Here is a 22,199-nt window from a genome sequence, read left to right as displayed (position 1 = left end):
AATAAGGTCTTAGCCACGAGCTAAGACCAGTAGCTAGTCAGAATTCAAATGTAATGTAAATGTAAAATACACACGAAATTTCACAGACTCAGTATGAAAGAATGTAAAATATCTCATTGTTAACTTTTAAAACAGATCACTTGTTGGAATGATATATACAGGATTAAATAAAACATGTTGAAATTAATCCTACCTATTTCTTTTTTACTTTGGTAATGTGACTAAAAAACTTTAAATTGTTCGTGTATCTCTATTGGACAGTACTACTGGAGACCCACAGCCTTAATTCTGACAACAAACTTTACCACCTGGCATTTCCCAATCACAACAGTAACATAAAAGTAAAAAGAAAAGAAGTATTTTGGTTTCTTTATCAGTTAAATTGAGATAATAATAAAAAAAATACTTCAAAATAGTCAGCAGAATCATTTTGCCTGACACCAAAGAGATATTACATTACTTCAAAAAGGCAAAAATAGTACCAGATGCAAAAACTATATTTCTTAAGAAAATAAGAGGGAATATGCAACCAAGGTTTTTCTAATAAAGTAGGTCTAAATGCTGATTATAAGGTTCATCTTTAAAGTAAAACAGACATTTCTTTCATTTCTAGCACCTGGGACTTCAGAAAAATAGAATGTGTAATATTCTGTCCCTTGTGTTATTTAAGCACCTACAGCCTCAAACAAACCACTATTAACACTATAAAAACACTATAAAATATAAAAGGGGAGATACTTATAACCTAATTCTCTCTTCCAAAATCAGAAGAGAATAACACCACTCAAAAACAAAATTTAAAATGACATCAATTTCTCTAGGGCTGAATATTATGAAGAAATCAAATTTTAAGGTAAGTATTTTTACCACAATTTTTAAAAGTATATTTTAAAAGTGAGAAATTGAACCACATAGTTCTGTAAGTTAACTATTTTCTTCCTTTACTGTAATACACCTTTCTGCTTTGACTTTAACAATATTTAGACCTCCAGAGCTCCTGTCTTTCTGAATCTACAAAAATGCTTTTATAAGGAGAGAGGGGACAACTCAGTAAAAGGATGGGAGGTGGTCTGGTGTTCACTCAGGTGTTCCGAGGGTGCAAGAATAATAACTTCTAGAGAACTGTCAATGGCAAAATCGCATTTTAAAAAGAATTTTTAAAAATTAAGACCAAAGGGTTCCTAGGGCTCCACAACAGTTGATACTTTCTATGCTGTCCTAACAAATTTATCATCGGAGAAAGATCACAGTTGGTCATCAATTCCTTCTCCATTTGATATTCATCAGCTGAGTAAATCCTCAGACTTCTATTTGCTAAGTGATACATTCCTTAGAAACCTTTTCCTTGTGCATTTAAAATGCCAAGATCAATTACGCGGCCAGCAAAGTATGCAGAAAGAATGGTGCATATTTTAAAATAGGAAGTTGAATGCCTGCAGCTTCCTGCCTTGGTAGAAAGAGTGATGCTGATAAAGCTCTTGAGTATAATCCTTAAATACTGAAATCACTCTCAAAGAATTGAGGCTTCTAACACTGCCTAAGAGGTTAAAAAGACTGCCAAAATTTCCATTAGGGCATCCTATTTTTAGAGTCTTTGGAGTCTCTCTTTTAAATTGCATTCCACAGTAGGATGTGTTGGACTAAGTTTACAAAAGCAACAAAATAAGCATTCTAAGACCTTAATGTTTCCAAGCTTAGGAAGGAATGCTAAGCTTTTACATTTTTTTAAAAATCTTAACTTTACACTTCTAATAACACGCAAATAAAAATAAAAACAAAGGTAAATATTGTCCCGGAGGGAGGAATGGAAGGGAGGCACTAGATGCTTCTTGACAGCCTAAGTGGTGAGGCGAGGGCGGGGAACAGGTATGCAGGAAAATACAAATCACCCGCAGAGGTGGAGAGACTGTGGGCACCAGAATGAAAAGGAACAGAAGCGCAGAGGAAGCCGCAGGCTCCGCGGGCAGCCGGGCGAGGGAGGACTTCTGGCGCGACTGCCCTAGGGAGGGAGAAATGGGCGCGCGGCGCAGGGAGAGGCCACGGCGGCGAGAGAAAAAGAGGAAAACAGGAGAGCGGAGAAGGGGCGGAGGTGAGGGAACGGGGCTCCACTGCACCCGGAGGGCAGAGGCGGCGCTGCCAGAGGAGGACAGTGCCGGGGAAGGAACGAGGGGGTTTCCCAAAAGCTTTCCCCTCGGCCGCCAGCCGGCCGGTCTCCTGCATCTCGCTCTTCCTCTCCTTACCTGGGAACAGGAGACGCAAGGAGGGCTACCGCCGGGCGCCGAATCTGTTTCCAGCCCCGCTCGCTGACATGGCGGCCGACGAGCTGTCACAGAGGTTGCTCAGGTCTCCCGCCGGTCGGGTGGAGGAGACACCTCTCGCCTTCCCGCCCCGCCTCCTTCTCCGCACCCCTCCCGGCAGGCGGGAGGGCGGCCGGCGGCCAGCTACCGCGGAGCATAGAGCGCGGACGGCTAGAGAGGAGGTACAGAGGGCGGACGACCATAGAGTCCGAGTTCAGACACCGCCTAGACGGGCCTTCTCTCTCCCCGGCTGTCCACTCGCAATCCTCCGGCGTCTGCGCCGGCACGGAAACGGAAGTGACGGCAAAGGCAGGACGGAGAGGTCATTCGCAGGCACAGCGCGGAGTGTTTACTTCCGCCGGCCTAGTTCTGGAGTAGGGCTCAGTGGCACGTGTGGTGTACCCTGTATGGAGTTAGTCGACAATGTAACGATCCTGGTCGACCCTGGGACAGGCCTTAGAGGGTGAGAATGTGGGTCCCAGGGGCGAGAATTCCCTCTCGGCTGACGCTTTCAGCCTTTACCCGCGCTGGGCGATTTTGCGTTCTGAATTCCGTAGCGGCGAGGTGGAAGGACGTCCCGGCAGAGAACTGTCGTGGCTTGTATGATTTCCATCCTCAACTGGAGTCCGATGTGGGATTTGTAAAATCGTCCTCGCGCCTGTACAAGTTCCGCTCCGAGCCCAAGCGGTACGTAACCAGTCCGAGATTGGCTGAGACCATGGTGCGCATGCTGCGGGGAAAACGAAAAGCTGGCCAGCTAATCCTGGAGTGCAATCCAGGTGAGTCCCTCTCGGACTGCATTTTCGCGTCTGCGTACTGTCAGAAGTATGACCTCTTCGTTTAAGGAGCTTTTATGGCCTGTGTTAATCCTGAGTTCACATATTTCTGTATCAGTTTGCACTTTACAAAATATTTTGATAAAACATGCTCTTAGATTTCACTATCTTCCTAAAAGAACTTTTCATCTTACTCTTTAGTGCATTTTTCATGGACCGTAGCAGGATGCTGGGAATGCAAGATTTATAGACTTATTGAAAAATAATGTCTTTAAAGCACCATTTCCTATCATGAGCAGTCAAGTTCTGTTTAGGTTTCGCAATATCTTTGCTATTAAAATATTCGGATAGTCCTTAAGTAAGTGGTAAGCTAGAGGCAACCTTTTTTGTTTGTTTTTTCTTGAGAAGTAGTGGAACATTGTAATTAAGAGCGCAGGTTTTCCACTCTTTCACGGAATGCTTTCAGAGTCATGTAGCACCACGTACTGGTTGTGATGTTGGAGTAAAGTGACTATCTAATCCCTGGTTTCCTTATATGTAAATAAGGAGTGTAATATCTACTTTGGGGATGTTGTGAGAATTAAAATTAGATCATACAGGTAAAACATCCAATTTCTTTGAATTGAAAAAGATTATGGTGTTTCTTTTGCAAATAAACTTTTCGTTTTTTTAATGTCCTAGGTCCTGGAGTACTGACCCGAGCATTGCTTGAAAGTGGTGCCAGAGTGGTTGCCCTTGAAAGTGACAAAAGTTTTATTCCAGAATTGAAGGTATATTTTTGTTTTTAAAAATAATTTATTGTTCAGTCAGCTACATTCCAGTGTTTTAGGGAAGTAAAATTAAGCACACAGATTATTTTTAAAAAATCACTCTTACAGGCTATGCCATGAATATCTCCTTACCCTCAGTGGATGGAACATAGTAGGTATCAATGATTGCTGAATGACGGAAAGATAGGATTCAAACTTTTGTTTGCTAGTTTTAGCTCTGCTACACATGGGTGACTTTGAATAAAATGTATAACTGGTGTCTCTAGGCTTGTTTCCTCATCACTAGTGGACTGTCCTGTGCCTCTTCTTTCCTAGAATGGGCTTGGAAGGGAGCTTAGAATCTAGTTGCTAATATTAGGTTAATGGTCGGACTATGCTAATCCTGGACTTAAGGACTCAGAGGCAAGAGAAGTTCGATGTATTCTTATAAAACTGCATGGAGTAAAGGTATTATCCAAATGGATTTTTTAGTGAACTCGGCTTCGTGTATGGCTGACAAGTTCAGTAAACGGTAAAGTGGAAATTCCTGGCCTCATTGACAGCCTCTTTTTCTTTCTTTCTTTCCTTTCCTTCCTTCTTTTATAAATCATTTGATTCAATTCAGGAAAATAAAACCATACAATACATTAGATGGCTGTTTTTCTACAACTGAAAAAAATCAAGATTATAATAAGGTTATTTAATTGATGTTAAATCTGCTGAAATTCCAAAAACATGACGAGAAAAAGAACACATAAAATTGTTCAGAGATTCAAGATCTTGAATGTGATTTAGTAAACAAAGCCATCTGTAATTTCAACCTGGAAATTAAAAACAAGATAACTTTTATTTTGGTACTTAGAAGGGTGCCTACTTTTGAAGATTAACCTACATGTTCAGAGTTTTGCCAAGAGAAGGCACTGGTCATAGCAAACACCCTCTTCCAACAACACAAGAGAAGTCTCTACACATGAACACCACCAGGTGGTCAATACTGAAATCAGATTGATTATATTCTTTGCAGCCAAAGATGGAGAAGCTCTATATAGTCAGCAAGAACAAGACCAGGAGCTGACTGTGGCTCAGATCATGAACTCCTTATTGCAAAATTCAAACTTAAGTTGAAGAAAGTAGGTGAAATCACTAGATCATACAGGTATGAACTAAATCAAATCCTTTATGATTATACAGTGGGAGTGACAGATTAAAGGGATTAGATCTGATGGACAGAGTGCCTGAAGAACTATGAATGGAGGCATGACATTGAACAGGAGACAGTGATCAAGACCATCCCCAAGAAAAAGAAATGCAAAAAGGCAAAATGGCTGTCTGAGAAGGCCTTACAAATAGCTGAGAAAAGAAGAGAAGGTAAAGGCAAAGGAGAAAAGGAAAGATATACCCTTTTGAATGACTGAAGTGAAGTGAACTATAGATGTCATTAATATGTCCTGTTTACAGTTTGTTATCCTGTAACACAGTGGTTGATTTTCTATAAGATCAAAGTAACAGTCTCAAAATAATTGAATCAATGAAAAAAGGATAATTAGGGTTTGGAGAATTCCTCACACATAGTATTTCTTGAGAGAATGTAAGACTACTATTGAAAATGTTTCTGAAACTGTTAATATAAGCTCAAAATTTAAATGTCTTAACTCTTCATTCACACCTCCTCTTAGCAATAACTTGAGCTCAGCCTTTAACTCATTATAAAGTGCAGCCAAAAATGGAGAGGCTCCGTACAGTCAGCAAAAAGAAAACCAGGAGCTGACTGTGGCTCAGATCATGAACTCCTTATTGCCAAATTCAGACTTAATTGAAGAAACTAAGGAAAATCACTAGACCATTCAGATATGGCCTAAATCAGATCCCTTAGACTATACAGAGGAAGTGACAAATAGATTCAAGGGATTAGATCTGATAGAGTGCCTGAAGAACTATGGATGGAGGTTTGTGACATTCTGCAGGAGGCAGTGATCAAGACCATCCCCAAGAAAAATAAATGTAAAAAAGCAAAATGGTTGTCTCAGGAGGCCTTACAAATAGCTGTGAGAAGAAGAAAAGTGAAGGCAAAGGAGAAAAGGAAAGATATACCTATTTGAATGCAGAGTTCCAAAGAATAGCAAGAAGAGATAGGAAAGCCTTCCTAAATGATCAATGCAAAGAAATAGAGGGAAATAATAGAATGGGAAAGACTAGAGATCTCTTCAAGAAAATTAGAGATACCAAGGGAACATTTCATTTAAGATGGGGACATTAAAGGACAGAAATGGTACAGACCTAACAGAAGCAGAAGATATTAAGAAGAGGTGGCAAGAGTGCACAGAACTATACAAAAAAGATCTTCATGACCCAGATAACCACAATGGTGTGATCACTCATCTAGAGCCAGACATCGTGGAATGCGAAGTCAAGTGGGCTTTACGAAGCATCACTACGAACAAAGCTAGTGGAGGTGATGGAGTTCCAGTTGAGCTGTTTCAAATCCTAAAAGATGATGTTGTGAAAGTGCTGTACTCAATGTGCCAGCAAATTTGGAAAACTCAGCAGTGGCCACAGGACTGGAAAAGATCCATTTTCATCCCAACCCCAAAGAAAGGCAATGCCAAAGAATGCTCAAACTACCACACAGTTGCACTCATCTCACACGCTAGTAAAGTAATGCTCAAAATTCTCCAAGCCAGGCTTCAACAATACATGAACCGTGAACTTCCAGATGTTCAAACTGGATTTAGAAAAGCCAGAGGAACCAGAGTTCAAATTGCCAATATCCGTTGGATCATCAGAAAGGCAAGAGAGTTGCAGAAAAACATCTGCTTTATTGACTATGCCAAAGCCTTTGACTGTGTGGATCACAACAAACTGTGGAAAATTCTTAGAGATAGGAATTCCAGACCACCTGACCTGCCTCTTTGGAAGTCTGTATGCAGGTCAGGAAGCATCAGTTAGAACTGGACATAGAACAACAGACTGATTCCAAATTGGGAAAGAAGTACGTCAAGGCTGTATAGTGTCACCCTGCTTATTTAACTTACATGCAGAGTACATCATGAGAAACTCTGGGCTGGATGAAGCACAAGCTGGAATCAAGTTTGCTGGGAGAAATATCAGTAACCTCAGATATGCAGATGACACCACCTTTATGGCAGAAAATGAAGAATTAAAGAGCCCCTTGATGAAAGTGAAAGAGGAGAGTGAAAAAGTTGGCTTAAAACTCAACATTCAGAAAACTAAGATCATGGCATCTGGTCCCATCACTTCATGGGAGATAGATGGGGAAACAGTGATAGATTTTTTCTTTTTGAGCTCCGAAATCACTGCAGATGGTGACTGCAGCCAAGAAATTAAAAGATGCTTGCTCCTTGGAAGAAAAGTTATGACCAACCTAGACAGCATCTTAAAAAGCAAAGACATTTATTTGCCAACAAAGGTCCGCCTTGTCAAAGCTATGGTTTTTCCAGTAGTCATGTGTGGATTTGAGAGTTTGGCTATAAAAAATGCTGAGCGCCAAAGAATTGATGCTTTTGAATTATGTGTTGGAGAAGACTCTTGAGAGTCCCTTGGACTGCAAGGAGATCCAACCTAGTCCATCCTAAAGGAAGTCAGTCCTGAATATTCATTGGAAGGACCGATGCTGAAGCTGAAACTCCAATTTTGGCCACCTGATTTGAAGAACTGACTCACTAGAAAAGACCCTGATGCTGGGAAAGATTGAAGGCAGGAGGAGGAGGGAAAGACAGAGGATGAGATGGTTGGATGGCATCACTGATTCAATGGACATCAGTTTGAGTAAACTCATGTACATATCCGTACATGACTACAGCAAAAACGATGGACAGAGAGCCCTGGTGTGCTACAGTCCAAGGGGTCGCCAAGAGTTGGACATGACTGAGCAACTGAACTGAACTGAACTGAAAGTGAAGAGCCATTCAAAGTTTTGTGTGAAATCATATATATGTCCCAGAATAAAAGAGAAGTAATTAAATAGAACCTTTGCAACCCTAAATCAGGGCCTTAAGTGGTGCTCTTAGCAAGCAGTGCTTCCAGCCACCTGAAGGCTCTCCATTGTACTAAAAACTAAAAGGATTTTCAAGGTTAATGCTTGACTCAGCATGTTTACCTAAGTTTAAAATCCTTCTCTCCCTTAGTCTACTTCCCTGATAAAATTCTTCAGATTCCACATTAACAGTGTTTCAAACAGTAAGTTTGTTTTCCTATTTGGATGTGCTAGAGATACACATGTTGCAAAGTGTGTTCTATAACAATAAATTGTCACAACTTTTGTAAATCAACTATAGTTATGGTTTTTTTTTTTTTCCTAATAGATCGAGTTATATCTCATTTGAATTTTGAAGACTATTGTTGCAGAAATAGCTGTGTGTATTCAGTAGAAGAGACATCATCTTTTGTGGTGGTTGTTCAGTCACTCAGTTGTGTTCAACTCTTTGCGACCCCATGGACTGCAACTCGCCAGGCTTCTCTGTCTCCCAGAGTTTGATCAAACTTTTGTCCATTGAGTCAGTGGTGTCATCCAACCATCTCATCCTCTGTCTCCCCCTTCTCCTCCTTCCCTCAGTCTTTCCCAGCATCAGGGTCTTTTCCATTGAGTCGGCTCTTCACAATAGGTGGCCAGGGTATTGCAGCTTCAGCTTCAACATCAGTCCTTCCAATGAGTATTCAGGGTTGATTTCGTTTAGGATTCACTGGTTTGATCTCCTTGCAGTCCAAGGGACTCTCAAGAGTGTTCTCCAGTACCGCACTTCGAAAGCATCAATTCTTCAGTGCTTAGCCTTCTTTATAGGCCAATTCTCATATCCGTACATGACTACAGCAAAAACGATACCTTTGACTAGATGGATTTTGTCAGCAAAGTGATGTCCCTGCTTTTTAATATGCTGTCTAGGTTGGTAATAGCTTTTCTTCCAAGGAACAGTTGTCTTTTATTTTTATGGTTGCAGTCATAGTCCACAGTGATTTTGGAGCCCAAGAAAATAAAGTCTGCCACTGTTTCCATTGTTTCCCCATCTCTTTGCCATGAAGTGATGGGACTGGATGCACTCTCCTCTCTCACTTTCATCAAGAGGCTCTTCAGTTCCTCTTGACTATCTGCTGTAAGGGTGGTATCATCTACATATCTGAGGTTATTAATATTTCTCCCAGCAATCTGGATTCCAGCTTGCACTTCATCCATACCAGCATTTTGCTTGATACACTCTGCGTCGAAGTTAAATAAGCAGGGTGTCAATATACAGCCTTGAAGTACTCCTTTCCCAATTTGGAAACAGTCTGTTGTTCCGTGTCTGCTTCTAACTGTTGCTTTCTGATCTGCATATAGATTTCTCAGGAGGCAGGCCAGGTGGTCTGGTAGCCCCGTCTCTTTAAGAATTTTCCACATTTTGTTGTGATCCACACAGTCAAAGGGTTTAGTGTAGTCAATGAAGCAGAAGTAGATGTTTTTCTGGAATATCCTTACCTTTTCTATGATTCAACAAATCCTGGCAGTTTGATCTCTGGTTCCTCTGCCTTTTCTAAATCCGGCTTGAACGTCTGGAAATTCTCGTTTCACGTACTGTTGAAGCCTTGATGGAAGGATTTTGAGCATTACCTTGCTAATATGTGAAATGAGTGCAATTTTGTGGTAGTTTGAACATTCTTTGGCATTGCCCTTCTTTGGTATTGGAATGAAAACTGACCTTTTCCAGTCCTGTGGCCACTGCTGAGTTTTCCAAATTTGCTGGCATATTGAGTGCAGCACTTTTAACAGCATCATCTTGTAGGATTTGAAATAGCTCAGCTGGAATTCCATCACCTCCACTTGGTTTGTTCATAGTAGTGCTTCCAAAGGCCCACTCCCTAAGGCTTTTGTGGTAAACTGTGTCTTATTTCATCTCATTTATGTCTTCAGCCTGTACTTCAGTATCCAGGTCTACAACTTCCTACCTGCATCTCCACTTAAGTCACGTAATAGGTGTGTCAAAATTATTATGACCAAAAATATATTGTTTCCATTCCCAACTTGGTTCCTTTCCCTATCACTAGTTTTTTAAGGGTCCTCTTGAAAGTAATCATCAAATACTAAATTTAGAAATAGAGTCATATTTATAGGTTGAATTGAAACAGTTAAGATAGCTTAGTAGTTTTTTTTTTTTTTGACTTATAACTTTAAATTGCAGATTCACTGAAACCTTGATAAATACCTGTGGAATTTTCTGTGCATGAGAACCTCAGTGTGCACATCAAAACCTTGCTTTCTTCTATTTGATTTTTAGTAACTTCGAATTAAGTTTGTAGAGTCTGTAACTAATACTTCGTTTCACTAGTAAGTTCTCAAGCACTGCCAGGTGAAAAACATATGGGCAGTAAGAAGATTGAGGTGTATTTTATGTCTTCTGGCAGGCAAGGAGCTTTCCTTCTGTTGCTGGCTGTGACTTTAGGAAAAATAAAGGAAAAATTAACAAGAAATTAGTGAGTGCCCTACAGAATGAGCCAAGTTTGGTAAAGGACTGACTGAACTGTTCTGGGGGAAAAAAAGGAATACTCTCTTGATCTATCTAGAAATACTCTCTTGAATCTTTCACTTTAATATTTTTATTGTTATTTTATGTTATAAAGCATCTTGCCATTTTTAAACACTAAAATTTCTAAACAATTTCTGTCTCTCTCTAGTCCTTAAGAGACAGTGTGAATGGAAGACTAGAAGTGATCTATTGTGACTTCTTTAAACTGGACCCTAGAAGTCATGGCACACTGACACCGCCCGTTATGACTTCAGATATGCTTTTTCAGTATTTGGGAATGAAAGCACATCCTTGGAAAAAAGGTGATTTTTGTCTTTCAGTAAAGAAGTATCTTATAATTTGTCAGCTTTCTTTAGCCATATACCAGGTTTGTTGAGATTTGTGTAAATATTTACATAGTACAGTTTATGGGCAGTTGCTCTTAAATTGATTATGGCTTTCCCTCACCTAGATTCAGTCAAAGCAGTTTTGTAGCGGCTAAGTTCTAGGTCACAAAATGATGCTAAGGCTTAGTTATCATTGAAGTAACTTTAAAATAATATAGTTTGTTAACCTAATTTGACTCAGTAAAGTATACGCATAGGAAAAAAATGTTAAGAATTTATTTAAATACTTTTGCTTGTGTTCTTAACAGGTTTCCCTTTAAAAGTAGTTGGGATCTTACCAATTAAAACTGAGAGAAACACACTTTGGAAAATTTTACATGACCTGTATTCCTGTTCTTCTGTATATAAATATGGACGAGCAGAACTAAATTTGTTTGTCTCTGAAAAGGAATGCCGGGTAGGTTGTTACAAGTACCTGATTAGTTTTTTGTTTTGAAAGAGTGCTGTGATTTTTATCAGATTAGTCTTAATCTGCGTGATTTTAATTTGGTCTCATGACATTTGAAAGTACCAAGGTTGTTTTAAATTTCTGTAGAGCACTCTTTTATTTTTTAAAAGGTTTTTTGTGTGATAAAATATATGTAACTGAAGTTTGCCATTGTAACTATTTTTAAGTGTACAGTTGCATGGCAGTCAGTACATTCATGTGTACAGCTATTACTAGCATCCATCTCTTCACAGAACTTTCTCATCATTCCGTTCTAAAACTGTGTACCCACTAAACAACTAATTCCCCTTCCCCCATCTCCTGGACCCCTAGTAACTGTTGTTTTATTTTCTGCCTCTGTGAATTTGACTAGTTTGTGTTTCTCATGTAAATGGAATCTTACAGTATTCCACTTTGTGCCTGGCTTATTTCACTTAACCATACTGTCTTTTTACGGTTCATCCAAATTGTAGCATGTGTCAGAATGTCATTCCTTGTTAAGGCTGAATAATAACTCTGTAGTATATTTACACCACCCCACCATCTTTCATTTATCCATTTGTATCAATGGATATAATTGACATGTAGCACTGTATAAGTGTAAAGTATATGTATAATGTTTGGATTTATTAGTTCAGTCACTCAGTCGTGTCCAACTCTTTGCGACCCCATGAATCACAGCACACCAGGCCTCCCTGTCCATCACCAACTCCTAGAGTCTACTCAAACTCATGCCCATCAAGTCAGTGATGCCATCCAGCCATCTCATCCTCTGTTATCCCCTTCTCCTCCTGCACCCAACCCCTCCCAGCATCAGGGTCTTTTCCAATGAGTCAACTCTTCCCATGAGGTGGCCAAAGTACTGGAGTTTCAGCTTCAGCATCAGTCCTTCCAATGAACACCCAGGACTGATCTCCTTTAGGATGGACTGGTTGGATCTTCTTGCAGTCCAAGGGACTCTTAAGAGTCTTTTCCAACACCACAGCTCAAAAGCATCAGTTCTTCAGCACTCAGCTTTCTTCACAGTCTAACTCTCACATCCATACATGACCATTGGAAAAATCATAGCCTTGACCAGACGGACCTTTGTTGGGAAAGTAATGTCTCTGCTTGTTAATATGCCATCTAGGTTGGTCATAACTTTCCTTCCAAGGAGTAAGCATCTTTTAATTTCATGGCTGCAATCACGATCTGCAGTGATTTTGGAGTCCCCCCAAAATAAAGATTTTGACTTAGATACATAATGAAATGATGGTCATAATAAGTTTGGTAAGAATCCATCATCTCATACAGACAGAAACTTAAAAAAAAATACTTTTCCTTGTGAAGAGAACTCTTAGGGTGTATTAATTTGTTTCTTGAAGTATAATTGATCTAAACACTACGTTAGTTCCTGATATATAACATGGTGATTTAAAATGTCTATGTATTAGAAAATGATCACCATGGTAAGTCTAGTTAGCATCTGTCATCACACAGAGATGTATTATTATTGACTGTGTTTCCCAGACTGTACCTTTCATCCTTCTGATTCATTTATATTGTAACTGAGAGCGTATCCCTGCTAATTTCTTTTACCTATTTCATTTATTCCCACACCCCCTCACCTCTGGCAACCTTCCGTTCTATCTGTAATTCTGTTTCTGTTTTATGTTTGTTATTTGCTTTTTAGATTCCACATGTGAATAAAATTATACAGTATTTGTCTCTCTCTGTCTGACTTGTTTGACATAGCTTAATACTCTGTAGATCCATCCTTTGTTGTCAAAAATGACAGGAGATCATTCATTCTTTTTTAATGCTGAGTTATATTTTGTGTGTCTGTGTGTAATATGTATATATGTGTCTATATATACATACATATTTTTAAAGAACATATCCATCTTTATTCATCTTCTTTACCCATTGAACTATCAGTGGTCACTTAGATTATATTTCTTTCTTGGCTGTTGTGAATGATGCTGTAGTGAACACACAGTTGTAGACTTTTTATTCTCTGAAATAGGGCCTCCTATAGTCCTTGAAAGTTATGTTTCTTTGCTGCTCAGAATGCTTCATGTTATTCATGTTTTAATCCAAGATAACTGGAAATGCTTATTTGTTTAAGAGCTACAGATAGGGATGGGGATTGTGGGGGACCAGGGGCCAGATAGGAAAAGATTTGATTTGCTCACCCAAATGCAAATAGTAAGTAAATGGTGACTGTCCCTGGAAAGAGATGAACTTCCCAGACAGCTCAGGGGTAAAGAATCCACCTGCCAATGCAAGAGCCACAGGAGACGAGAATTCAATCCCTGGGCAGGAACATCCCCTGGAGTAGGAAGTGTCAGCCCACTCCAGTGTTCTTGCCAGGATGATTCCATGCGCAGTGGAGTCTGGTACACTACGTTCAGTCCATATGTAGCCCATCAGGCTCACATGTTAAATGGACATCATGATATATTTCAGTATGAAAGTTTAAGGAGACTTTTACTTGAAATGGTTAAGATTTTGCATTTAATTCTCATTTTCTTTCATTTCTAGACACTATTAAGATATTACTATTACCATTGATAGATACTATTAATATCTGACAGTTGATTTTGGTGTATTTTCCTTTTACTAGAAACTAACGGCAAATCCCCAAACTCCAGGCTTGTATCAATCATTAAGTGTGCTCGGTCAAATAGCTTGTGGGATTAAGGTCCTGTGTACGGTGAGTAAAATCCTTCTAAATTTCAACACAGAGCTTCATTGTTTTTCAAAGAGGCTGCATTTCCATAAGCAGTAAATGAAGAAAAATTAAATTTCTTTTTTCCCAAGTATTTAAGATAATAGAGCACTGTGGTGATGTTTTGTGTCACAAATATGTATTTCCTTGTAAAAGTTTTTATTGTTTTACAGTGGCGATTTTACCTTTTTTAAAATTTGATAGCTAATAGTTAATTATAAAAATTTTTTCCCTTCTAGCTAAACATTTTTCTTGTTTTTAATGGCTATTTAATATCTCATTATAGAGTATTCTCCTTTTTAGTTTATTTTCTTAGGCAAGATCCAAGCTATCAAATAGAGACATAATACAAACCACATATGTAATTTTACATTTTTAAACAGTATCGTTATGAAAAGTAAAAAAAGGTTATTGTATAATTTGCATTCTTCTTTGTGTACTAAAAATCCAGTGTATATTTTACACTTAAAACCAATTCAGACTGGACACATTTTATGTGTTCAGGAGCTACATATGACTTGTGGCTACCATTTTGTGTGTGTGTGTGTGTGTGTGTGTGTGTGTGTCTGCCATTTTTAATAGAGGCCTAAAATATAAGAAAAAAATGATAAATACCATTTCTTTCATAGCATAATTTGCCCATTCTGTTTTTTATTATGGTAGATTATCCATCAAGTTATTGTTAGAAGGAATGTGTTTGTGAATATTTTATGAACCCTTGTTCTTCCAAAGATATATTTGTTTAATTTTAAAGTCGTGTACAGTGTTTCTCCACGTAATCTCTTCATTGCTTTTGTCCAGGATCACCTTGAGATCTTCAGTACATACTTGGTCGTTAGAATGTAATCTCATTTGATTATAGCTTTTGTTCCGATTTTGGTTTTTCCCTCCAAAACATACCAGGTTCTTAGTTTGGATCTCTCTGTACCCTGTCTTGTTTCTATCATGCTGTCATCCTTTTTCTGTATTCCTAGAAATTTTTTTCGCCTTTGACCTTCATAGCACTGACCCTGCTTTCTGCCCATACCACATAATGCAATCTTGGTGCTGTAGTTCTTGGTTTCCCTAAAATCCTCTCTTAACCCCACTGATCTCTTCTCATTCTGTTGGCTTTTCATCTCAGCTCTTCTCTCCTCCTGACTTTTGTTTAGTTTCTTCATAGAGGCCCTCAGAGGACTTCACCTTTCAGGATAGTTTTTTTTTTTTTTGCAGTATTTATTTTCAAAAGCCCCATGTTGACTTTTGCATTTATTAACCTCCAGAAAGGACAAGTTATTCCAGACCCAGCATTTTAAACAGTTTTCCATTACAGTAATATGTCTGCTACTGGAGGGTCCATTGTTAAACCTGGTTCCCAAGACCTTCTAGGTTTTCCTCTCCTGTGGGTTTGGTATATAGAAGTGAGGTCTCCTCTGTGCCCACTGCAGAGCCCTCACCTACTGTGGATGGACCAGGTGTGGGAGTGTGCTGTGACTGCCTGCTGCTCGTGCTGTTGTTCCGCCTTCCTCCTCTTCGCGATATTCGAGAAACTGCTGGGAATTTCACAGAGGGGCAACAATTGCATTTTTCATTCTATGTCAGCAGCAACTGCAATTAGTAATAAATTATCATTTTTCACAGTAGCCTTTCAAGCCTTACACCCGCTATTATGTCTTAGTCTTTTAAGTCTGTGTCAAATGCTGTTCTTTTGGAATTAAATGTGTGTGTGTGTGTGTGTGTGTGTGTATGAAAGTGAAAGTTGCTCAGTCATGTCCAACTCTTTGCAACCCCATGAAGCCTGCCAGACTCTTCTGTCCATGGAATTCTCCAGGCAAGAATACTGGAGTGGGTTGCCATTTCCTTCTCCAGGGGATTTTTCTGACATAGAGATCCAACCCAGGTCTCCTGCATTGCAGACTGATTCTCTACCATCTGAGCCACCAGGGAAGCCAAATATGTGTTTAATATATGTACACATATTAAGTACATTCTGGTATATATATACATACACACATATATCACACACACACACACACAATTTTTCAGTGGGGTCATCTTTTAAAATTGCTTCACATACAAAATTGTTTGTCCCAAAGTTAGATACAAAGAAGTAATGATTCTTTTAAAAATTGACATAGTTTGTCTCCTTACATGTCCCAGCAGATTCATATCAGTGACTTTTCCACTGAAGTAGGAAAGAAACATCCTCAGTATTGATCTGATAGCCCCTAAACTGATTGTGCCTATAATAGAGAAGTGCTTGCTAACTTAAGAATATATTTACATAATTATATTAAGGGCAACCGTATTTATCTAAGCAAGTAATAGAGTTACCAGTATTGGGATAGACCTTTGACCCTCCTTTTATCTAAAAAAAAAACAGAGAAGAAAAATGTGTATGATTTAACTGTCACATATTTTTCTTAAATTCAGTTAGACTTGGCTTTAATTCATTCTGCTGTATAGGCAAGCCATTTTTTAAGGCAGTAATGATGTGTGGCACTTTGTCCAAAAAGAAATGAAAGAAGTTTTTTTTTTTTTTTTAAATTTATCTTCCCTCAAGGAGCCTTCCTCATCATTTGACATGTATACCATCAAGGGACAGCTGGAAAGGCAAAGGCATAGGGTAAGAATGAATGAATACCTTTTCCTTTCTTCCTCTAAATGTAACATTCTTTGTTTTCTTTTGCATTATCTGGTATTCTGTATTTACTGAAATTTTAAATTTTAGAATATCTAGAACTTTATAAAAAATATATCTTATTGCTTTTAATATATATTCAAATTATTTTGGAAAAGAGTTGTATTTTTCAGCTATTTATACAGTGAATGCCAGCATAATAATAGGCTTAAACCCAGATTCTGTCTTCTCTTTTTAATTTTTGGATTGAAGATACATCTCAAATTTGGAAAATATGGTTATTTTAATATTCATCTAATTTGATAAACTAAAAACAAGATTTTATTTTTTCCCTTTATAACAAACCAAATTGATGATATTATAAGGTGATTTTCCATTTAGAGTATATAGAGCTACTTATAACAATTTTTGGGCTCAATTCAGAAGTTCCACTTGGGGATTAAAATGCTAATGATGCCCTAATCTCAGTGTATTAGCTCAGTCTGACATTCCCAATCGCTTCCTACTTTTTTTTTCCTCACTGTTGCCACTAAAGGAAAAAAGGAAAATTTTCAATTTTTAAATAATCCTGATTTCAGAGTAACCAGCGATCATTGTAATTTTAGTTGTATTTCCCTGTCTATAAACATAATTTATGTAGCCTCACAAAATAGGAGTGCATTTTGGCTTGGCACTGCTAGGTATTTATCCATATGACCTGAAAATGAGTAAGTCCCCTACATTTAATACACTTTCTCATTTTCTCAATGAGAGTGTCAAAAGGTAAAATTTTTTTTTGGCTAATATATTTGTTTAAACTTTTAGAGATGAAGATGAAATAACCAAATGTTACATTTCATGAGAAATTTTTATTCAGATATTTCACGTGTGTCTTAGATGTTGGTGTGTTCATAATTGTTAAGAAGCTCTTTTAGATATTTAACAGATTTTCTAAAGCACATGATCTTCATTATCCACATGGTTTGAGGTTTCCACTTTTTTGAAGCCATGTTTTTGTGTTGTTCCTGGAAATTTTTTCCTAAGCTATTAAATACAAATAGCTCTTTGTTGACATCAGGAAAGTTTTTTTTCTTCCTTATTTATCAAATGAACCAATATCTGTAACTCCAGATCTATATACAAGGTGCTTTAAGTCACCTTCAAAAACTTGTTAACGCTTTCAATTGTAGGGTTTTCCCCTCCCTAGTTAATAATTGCTAAATATTTTAAAATTTTACTGCCTTGCTTTTTTATTAACTTATTCAGCTACAAGAATTCAAAAGTAGAAACCAAAGCTGATTGAAATTTTCTTTTTTGGCCATCGTGTCTTCCACAAATAGTATTTTTGTTTACATATGTGTATGTGTACATTTATTTTTATAAAGAAAGGGATTGTTGTTTAGTTGCTAAGTCATGTCTGACTCTTTTGCAACTCCATGGACTGTAGCCCACCAGGCTCCTCTGTCCATGGGATTTCCCAGGCAAGAATACTGGAGTGGGCTGCCATTTCCTTCTCTGGGGGATTTTCCAGACCAAGGGATCAAACCCATGTCTCCTGCTTGACAGGTGGATTCTTTACCACTGAGCCACCTGGGCAGCCTAAATAAGAGATTACTAGCTAATATGTGAGATTTCCTAAGAACTCAAACATAAGGCTCCCTCTGCTCTGAGGAATTAATTTTAGGGGGGAGAAATAGCTTAACGTTACATCAAGTCATATACAGTTTTTATTTTAATCTGTACAACACTATATACTAAAGCAGGTTGGCAAACCTTTTGTGTAAAAGAGTAAATATTTTACTCTGCAGGCCACATACAGTCTATCCTTTGTGGGTTTGTTGTTATTATTTGTTTTCTAAGAATCCTTTATATATGTAAAAACCATTTGTAGTTCCGTAGTATACAAAAACAGGCAGGTCATGCTTGCTAACCCTATATTTTTTTAAACCAAATAAAAATTATAAGGCAGTAATTTTTTTATGTTTAGTATTTGCTGTTATGCCTCAAATACAGAAGAGACTCAGTATATACTAGCATCACATTTAGGATCTCACTTTCCCCTGCTTACAAGTTAATAAGCTGTTACTCTTTCATAGTGCTGGCCAGAGACACATACCCCTGTGTCCCTTGGAAAAATGTGAAATCGCTTGGTTGAGTGGTGTGTATGCAGTGGGTTTGCCTTGCAGCTGAGGAACACAGCTGGGGGCGTCCATCCCTTTTATAGCAAACCTTTTGTCCTGTAGAGGGGCGGTGTCTCATCCCCGAGGAGAATAGCCCAGGTTGAGATCGACTGGGGCCTTGCTTTGTTGGCACATCCAAAAAGAAGCTATAGAGACACTCAGGGTCTGTAATGAGTCTCTCTTCCAAAAGGTAAATTGAATGCATCAGTGAACAGTGTCTTTCACTGGCAATATTTTATGACTAATACGTTTTATTTTCCTTTCTCTGCAGGAATCAGAACAAAACCTGTGTTTTATTCAATTGACTCCTCATAGAAATTTATTTTCAGGAACCTTAACACCTTTTAACTATGATGTATTTTTTCACATGTTAAGGCAATGTTTTATGAAACGCAATGCCAAACTAATAGACCACTTACCGTAAGTAAGAATTATACAAGCAGATACAAAAGTAGCAACTTAATGTGAGAATTGTGCTTTCATGTTAAGAGCTTTGTTTTTTTATATCTTTTATGGCTTCATTAACAGTGAGGGACCATGTTTTCACTCATCTATTAATATTGCTTCAAAATACTTCCTTCTTGCTGGTACATATATTGAGGAAAATATATTTTCCACATAATTTTCCAATTAAGCTCTCCTGAGCTTAGTTTTTTCCCCCCCTTCTTTGAAAAAACAACTAGGGATGCTTAAAATTTACTTTATCTTTGTCGAGATTAATCTACTTGAAGAACTGGCTCCTTGCCACTAGCATTAGTGGTGGCATACCCACCATCTTGTCATTGCCTGTCCTTGGTTCTGTTTCCTAACCAAAGTAGGCACAAATCATTATACCACCCTAGTCCTCCTATGTGGGTCAGACTCTGTATTTCTACCTAAAGCTTTGGAGATCCTGTGAACTGCAAGGATGTTTATACCTGTGACCAGGATTCCATTCACAGTCAGAAAAGTATCAGAAATATTTTCCACCAAAACATTTTACTACAGTTCTTTACTTGTTATTGTCAGAGGCTCACTGGTGGTTTCTCGCTAGACCAATACAGAATAAGATAGTGCTTTTTTATTTATAATTATAAATTATAGGCTTATTATCTGCTTCTAGTTTATTCACAGTAATATTTACACAAAAATGTGAAAAATTATTTCCTCTTTGAAAACAGTAGTTTCTGCTGTTTGTATGCTTGCTGAACTTCTACATAAACCTAAATGGAGTTAATAATTTTTTTGCAAAGAGAGTTAAAAGGTGAAAGAGGTGGGCAGAAGAATTATTTTGAAGGACAAATGTTAAACTAGTGTTTTGCTTAAGAATCACTTAGAACACGTTAAAGCCTAAATCTGCTTTTTTCATTGCAGGCAAGCCATGAAACTTTAGGAATAGACATAGTTAAAGCTATTTATAATATGCAGGCTCTTAAACTGAATATGATTAATTTACATATATTGTTAGACATTTAAAATTGGGCTTAGAAACCACCTCGACAGCATTTACTGCCTGTTTTGTTATAAAAAAGAATTAAGTAGATTTATTTTGTATTTATTTTGCAGTTCATTGAGTCCAATTGATGCAGTACATATATTGAAGCAAATAAAAAAACATAAAGATGTGAGAATAATAGATATGTACCCTGAAGACTTTCAGCGCCTTTTTGAAACCATAGAATGTTCGAAAGATGATACCTGTAAGTGGTTATATGATGAATTCATGGAGGATACACTCGCATAGTGAAGTGGACTGCTAAAACATTAACTGGAACTGTTTATTATTTTGAAAATTATGACACAAATGAAAAAGAACCGAGTTTGAAAAGCTCACATCCTTTCAGAAGATATCTGTTATTGTTTTGCACAACTAGGCAGATCATTTCTTCTGCCACTGATAATGGTTCATTGGATAAAACAGTGGTTGCTATTTTATTCAAATGAATGAAATGAAAATGTCTGTTAATTGTGGATTTAATCAAATTGAATTTGTTTTGTTTTAATTTCCTGTCTGTTGTAAGCATACTGGTAGTGATAGGGTATTACTAGATGAAATTTAGTTTTAGAAATTCTTTTGGCCTTATATCGTACGCTGTATTTAAATTTTCCATTTTCGCTGTCAATTTTTATATCCTCCTGGGGGAGCAGAAGAGTGTACATAAACGTGGAAAGTAAACTGATTTAATTGGTTTGTTTTACTTTCCAGTTTATTGAATGTATTATCAAGTACTGTACAGTTATTTAAATTTTAATATGGTTTAAACTTTTTTAGAAATTAAAATAAGTAATAGGATTTTGTGACTTTTGTTTCTATCTGTTCAAACATAAAACTGACCCTGACTTAACCACTTTAAATTCTGTCTTGTATAGTTAGTGTACTTCAGTGAGTCATTCACTGTGTTATTCAAAAGTTTCATGCATTTTTGTTTCGTCAAGAACATCCGAAGTTAAGTCTTTTACATAAACCTAAGTGGAATTAAGAATATCTGTTTTCTTAGCTCTTTGAAGAAGCTTCTACATTTTACCTGAGGCATATCTAATCTCCTCTGTTAGATTTCTTTGGTGTTATATATAACACTTCATAATACCTAAGACATTAGTAACTCACTGTAAGGCACATTAGTAATAATACTTAGCAAAACCATTTCTTCCTGACTTTCCTGCTTTTGTCCTTGGTTTACATTTCAGTCCAGCTAGAAACTCTGAGTCCTTTTTTCTCTTGTAACTCCTATCCTGCTATTACATAATCTGCCTGATCTTTATGTCTTTCAGTCTTCCTTCTCAGTCGTATGCCTTAAGTCTAAATTTCTCCTGAAACTTAACTACTTCTCTCTTATTTTCATTAATCTTGTTTATTACTGCTATATTAATCTTTCTAAAACATTTATTTCACCATAGATTCTTCTAAGGCCTTGGTTTCCTAATGAGTAATAGTGGCATTTATCAGGGTTATTGTCACGCGTGGTGGGGCTTCCCAGGTGGCATTAGTGGTAAAGAACCTGCCTGCCAATGCAGGAGACGTAAGAGATGTGGGTTCAGTCCCTGGGTCAGGAACATCCCTGGAGGAGGGCATGGCAACCCACTCTAGTATTCTTGCTTGGAGAATCCTGTGGACAGAGGAGCCTGGCAAGCTACAATCCATGGGGTCACAGAGTCAGACACGACTGAAGTGACTTAGCAGCATCAGGAGTGGTAGTGGTAAATGATATAATACAGAGTTTGAGAAAAGAAATGAACAGTTATTCACCAAAAGGTAAAGTAATTAATGAGGCTTAATATGTGGGGATAGTTGCTCATGGTAACAGGTGCCCCAAGAATTTTGAATTAAAGTTAGCCTTGTTGCACAGTAAAAACACAGGGGAGTCAATAGTAACCAAAGCCTCTGGAGAGGTCAGTTAAGTAAAAATTTACAACCAATATAATTATCAATTAGGCCAGTTTCAAATAAACGGCGGAGCCAGAGCCCTGATGGTGGGAGTGTGTGCTTTGTGATAAACTTGGCTGTATAGGGCAAGAAAAAGAAGTCAAGGTATAGGATGGGTCCCTATAGTTCTTAGTTTATTTTTTTGAAGATGAGACAT

General features: G+C 37.8%; 2 protein-coding genes across 3 annotated transcripts in view; one reads left to right on the top strand and one right to left on the bottom strand.

Moving 5' to 3' along the window:
• CNST (consortin, connexin sorting protein) overlaps positions 1-2,373 on the bottom strand; it is a 92,609-nt gene extending 90,236 nt beyond the window's left edge. The window contains exon 1 of one of the 2 annotated variants that reach the window (XM_043484869.1): positions 2,241-2,373. The gene's annotated coding sequence lies outside the window, so the exon portion shown is untranslated. The remainder of the gene's footprint in view (positions 1-2,240) is intronic. The other variant, XM_043484870.1, reaches the window with a different exon arrangement.
• A 152-nt stretch (positions 2,374-2,525) lies between these two features.
• TFB2M (transcription factor B2, mitochondrial) lies at positions 2,526-20,911 on the top strand. Its single transcript, XM_043484871.1, has 8 exons — positions 2,526-3,076; positions 3,755-3,843; positions 10,486-10,639; positions 10,972-11,120; positions 13,756-13,845; positions 16,403-16,465; positions 18,911-19,059; positions 20,185-20,911. Exons 1-8 carry the CDS (start codon positions 2,767-2,769, stop codon positions 20,360-20,362), a joined length of 1,182 nt encoding a protein of 393 aa, XP_043340806.1. The 5' UTR covers positions 2,526-2,766; the 3' UTR covers positions 20,363-20,911.
• Positions 20,912-22,199: the final 1,288 nt, after the last annotated feature.

Source organism: Cervus canadensis, chromosome 13 (genome assembly GCF_019320065.1).
Source record: "Cervus canadensis isolate Bull #8, Minnesota chromosome 13, ASM1932006v1, whole genome shotgun sequence".
NCBI lineage: Eukaryota > Metazoa > Chordata > Mammalia > Artiodactyla > Cervidae > Cervus > Cervus canadensis.
This window is presented reverse-complemented; position numbering and strand designations above follow the sequence as displayed.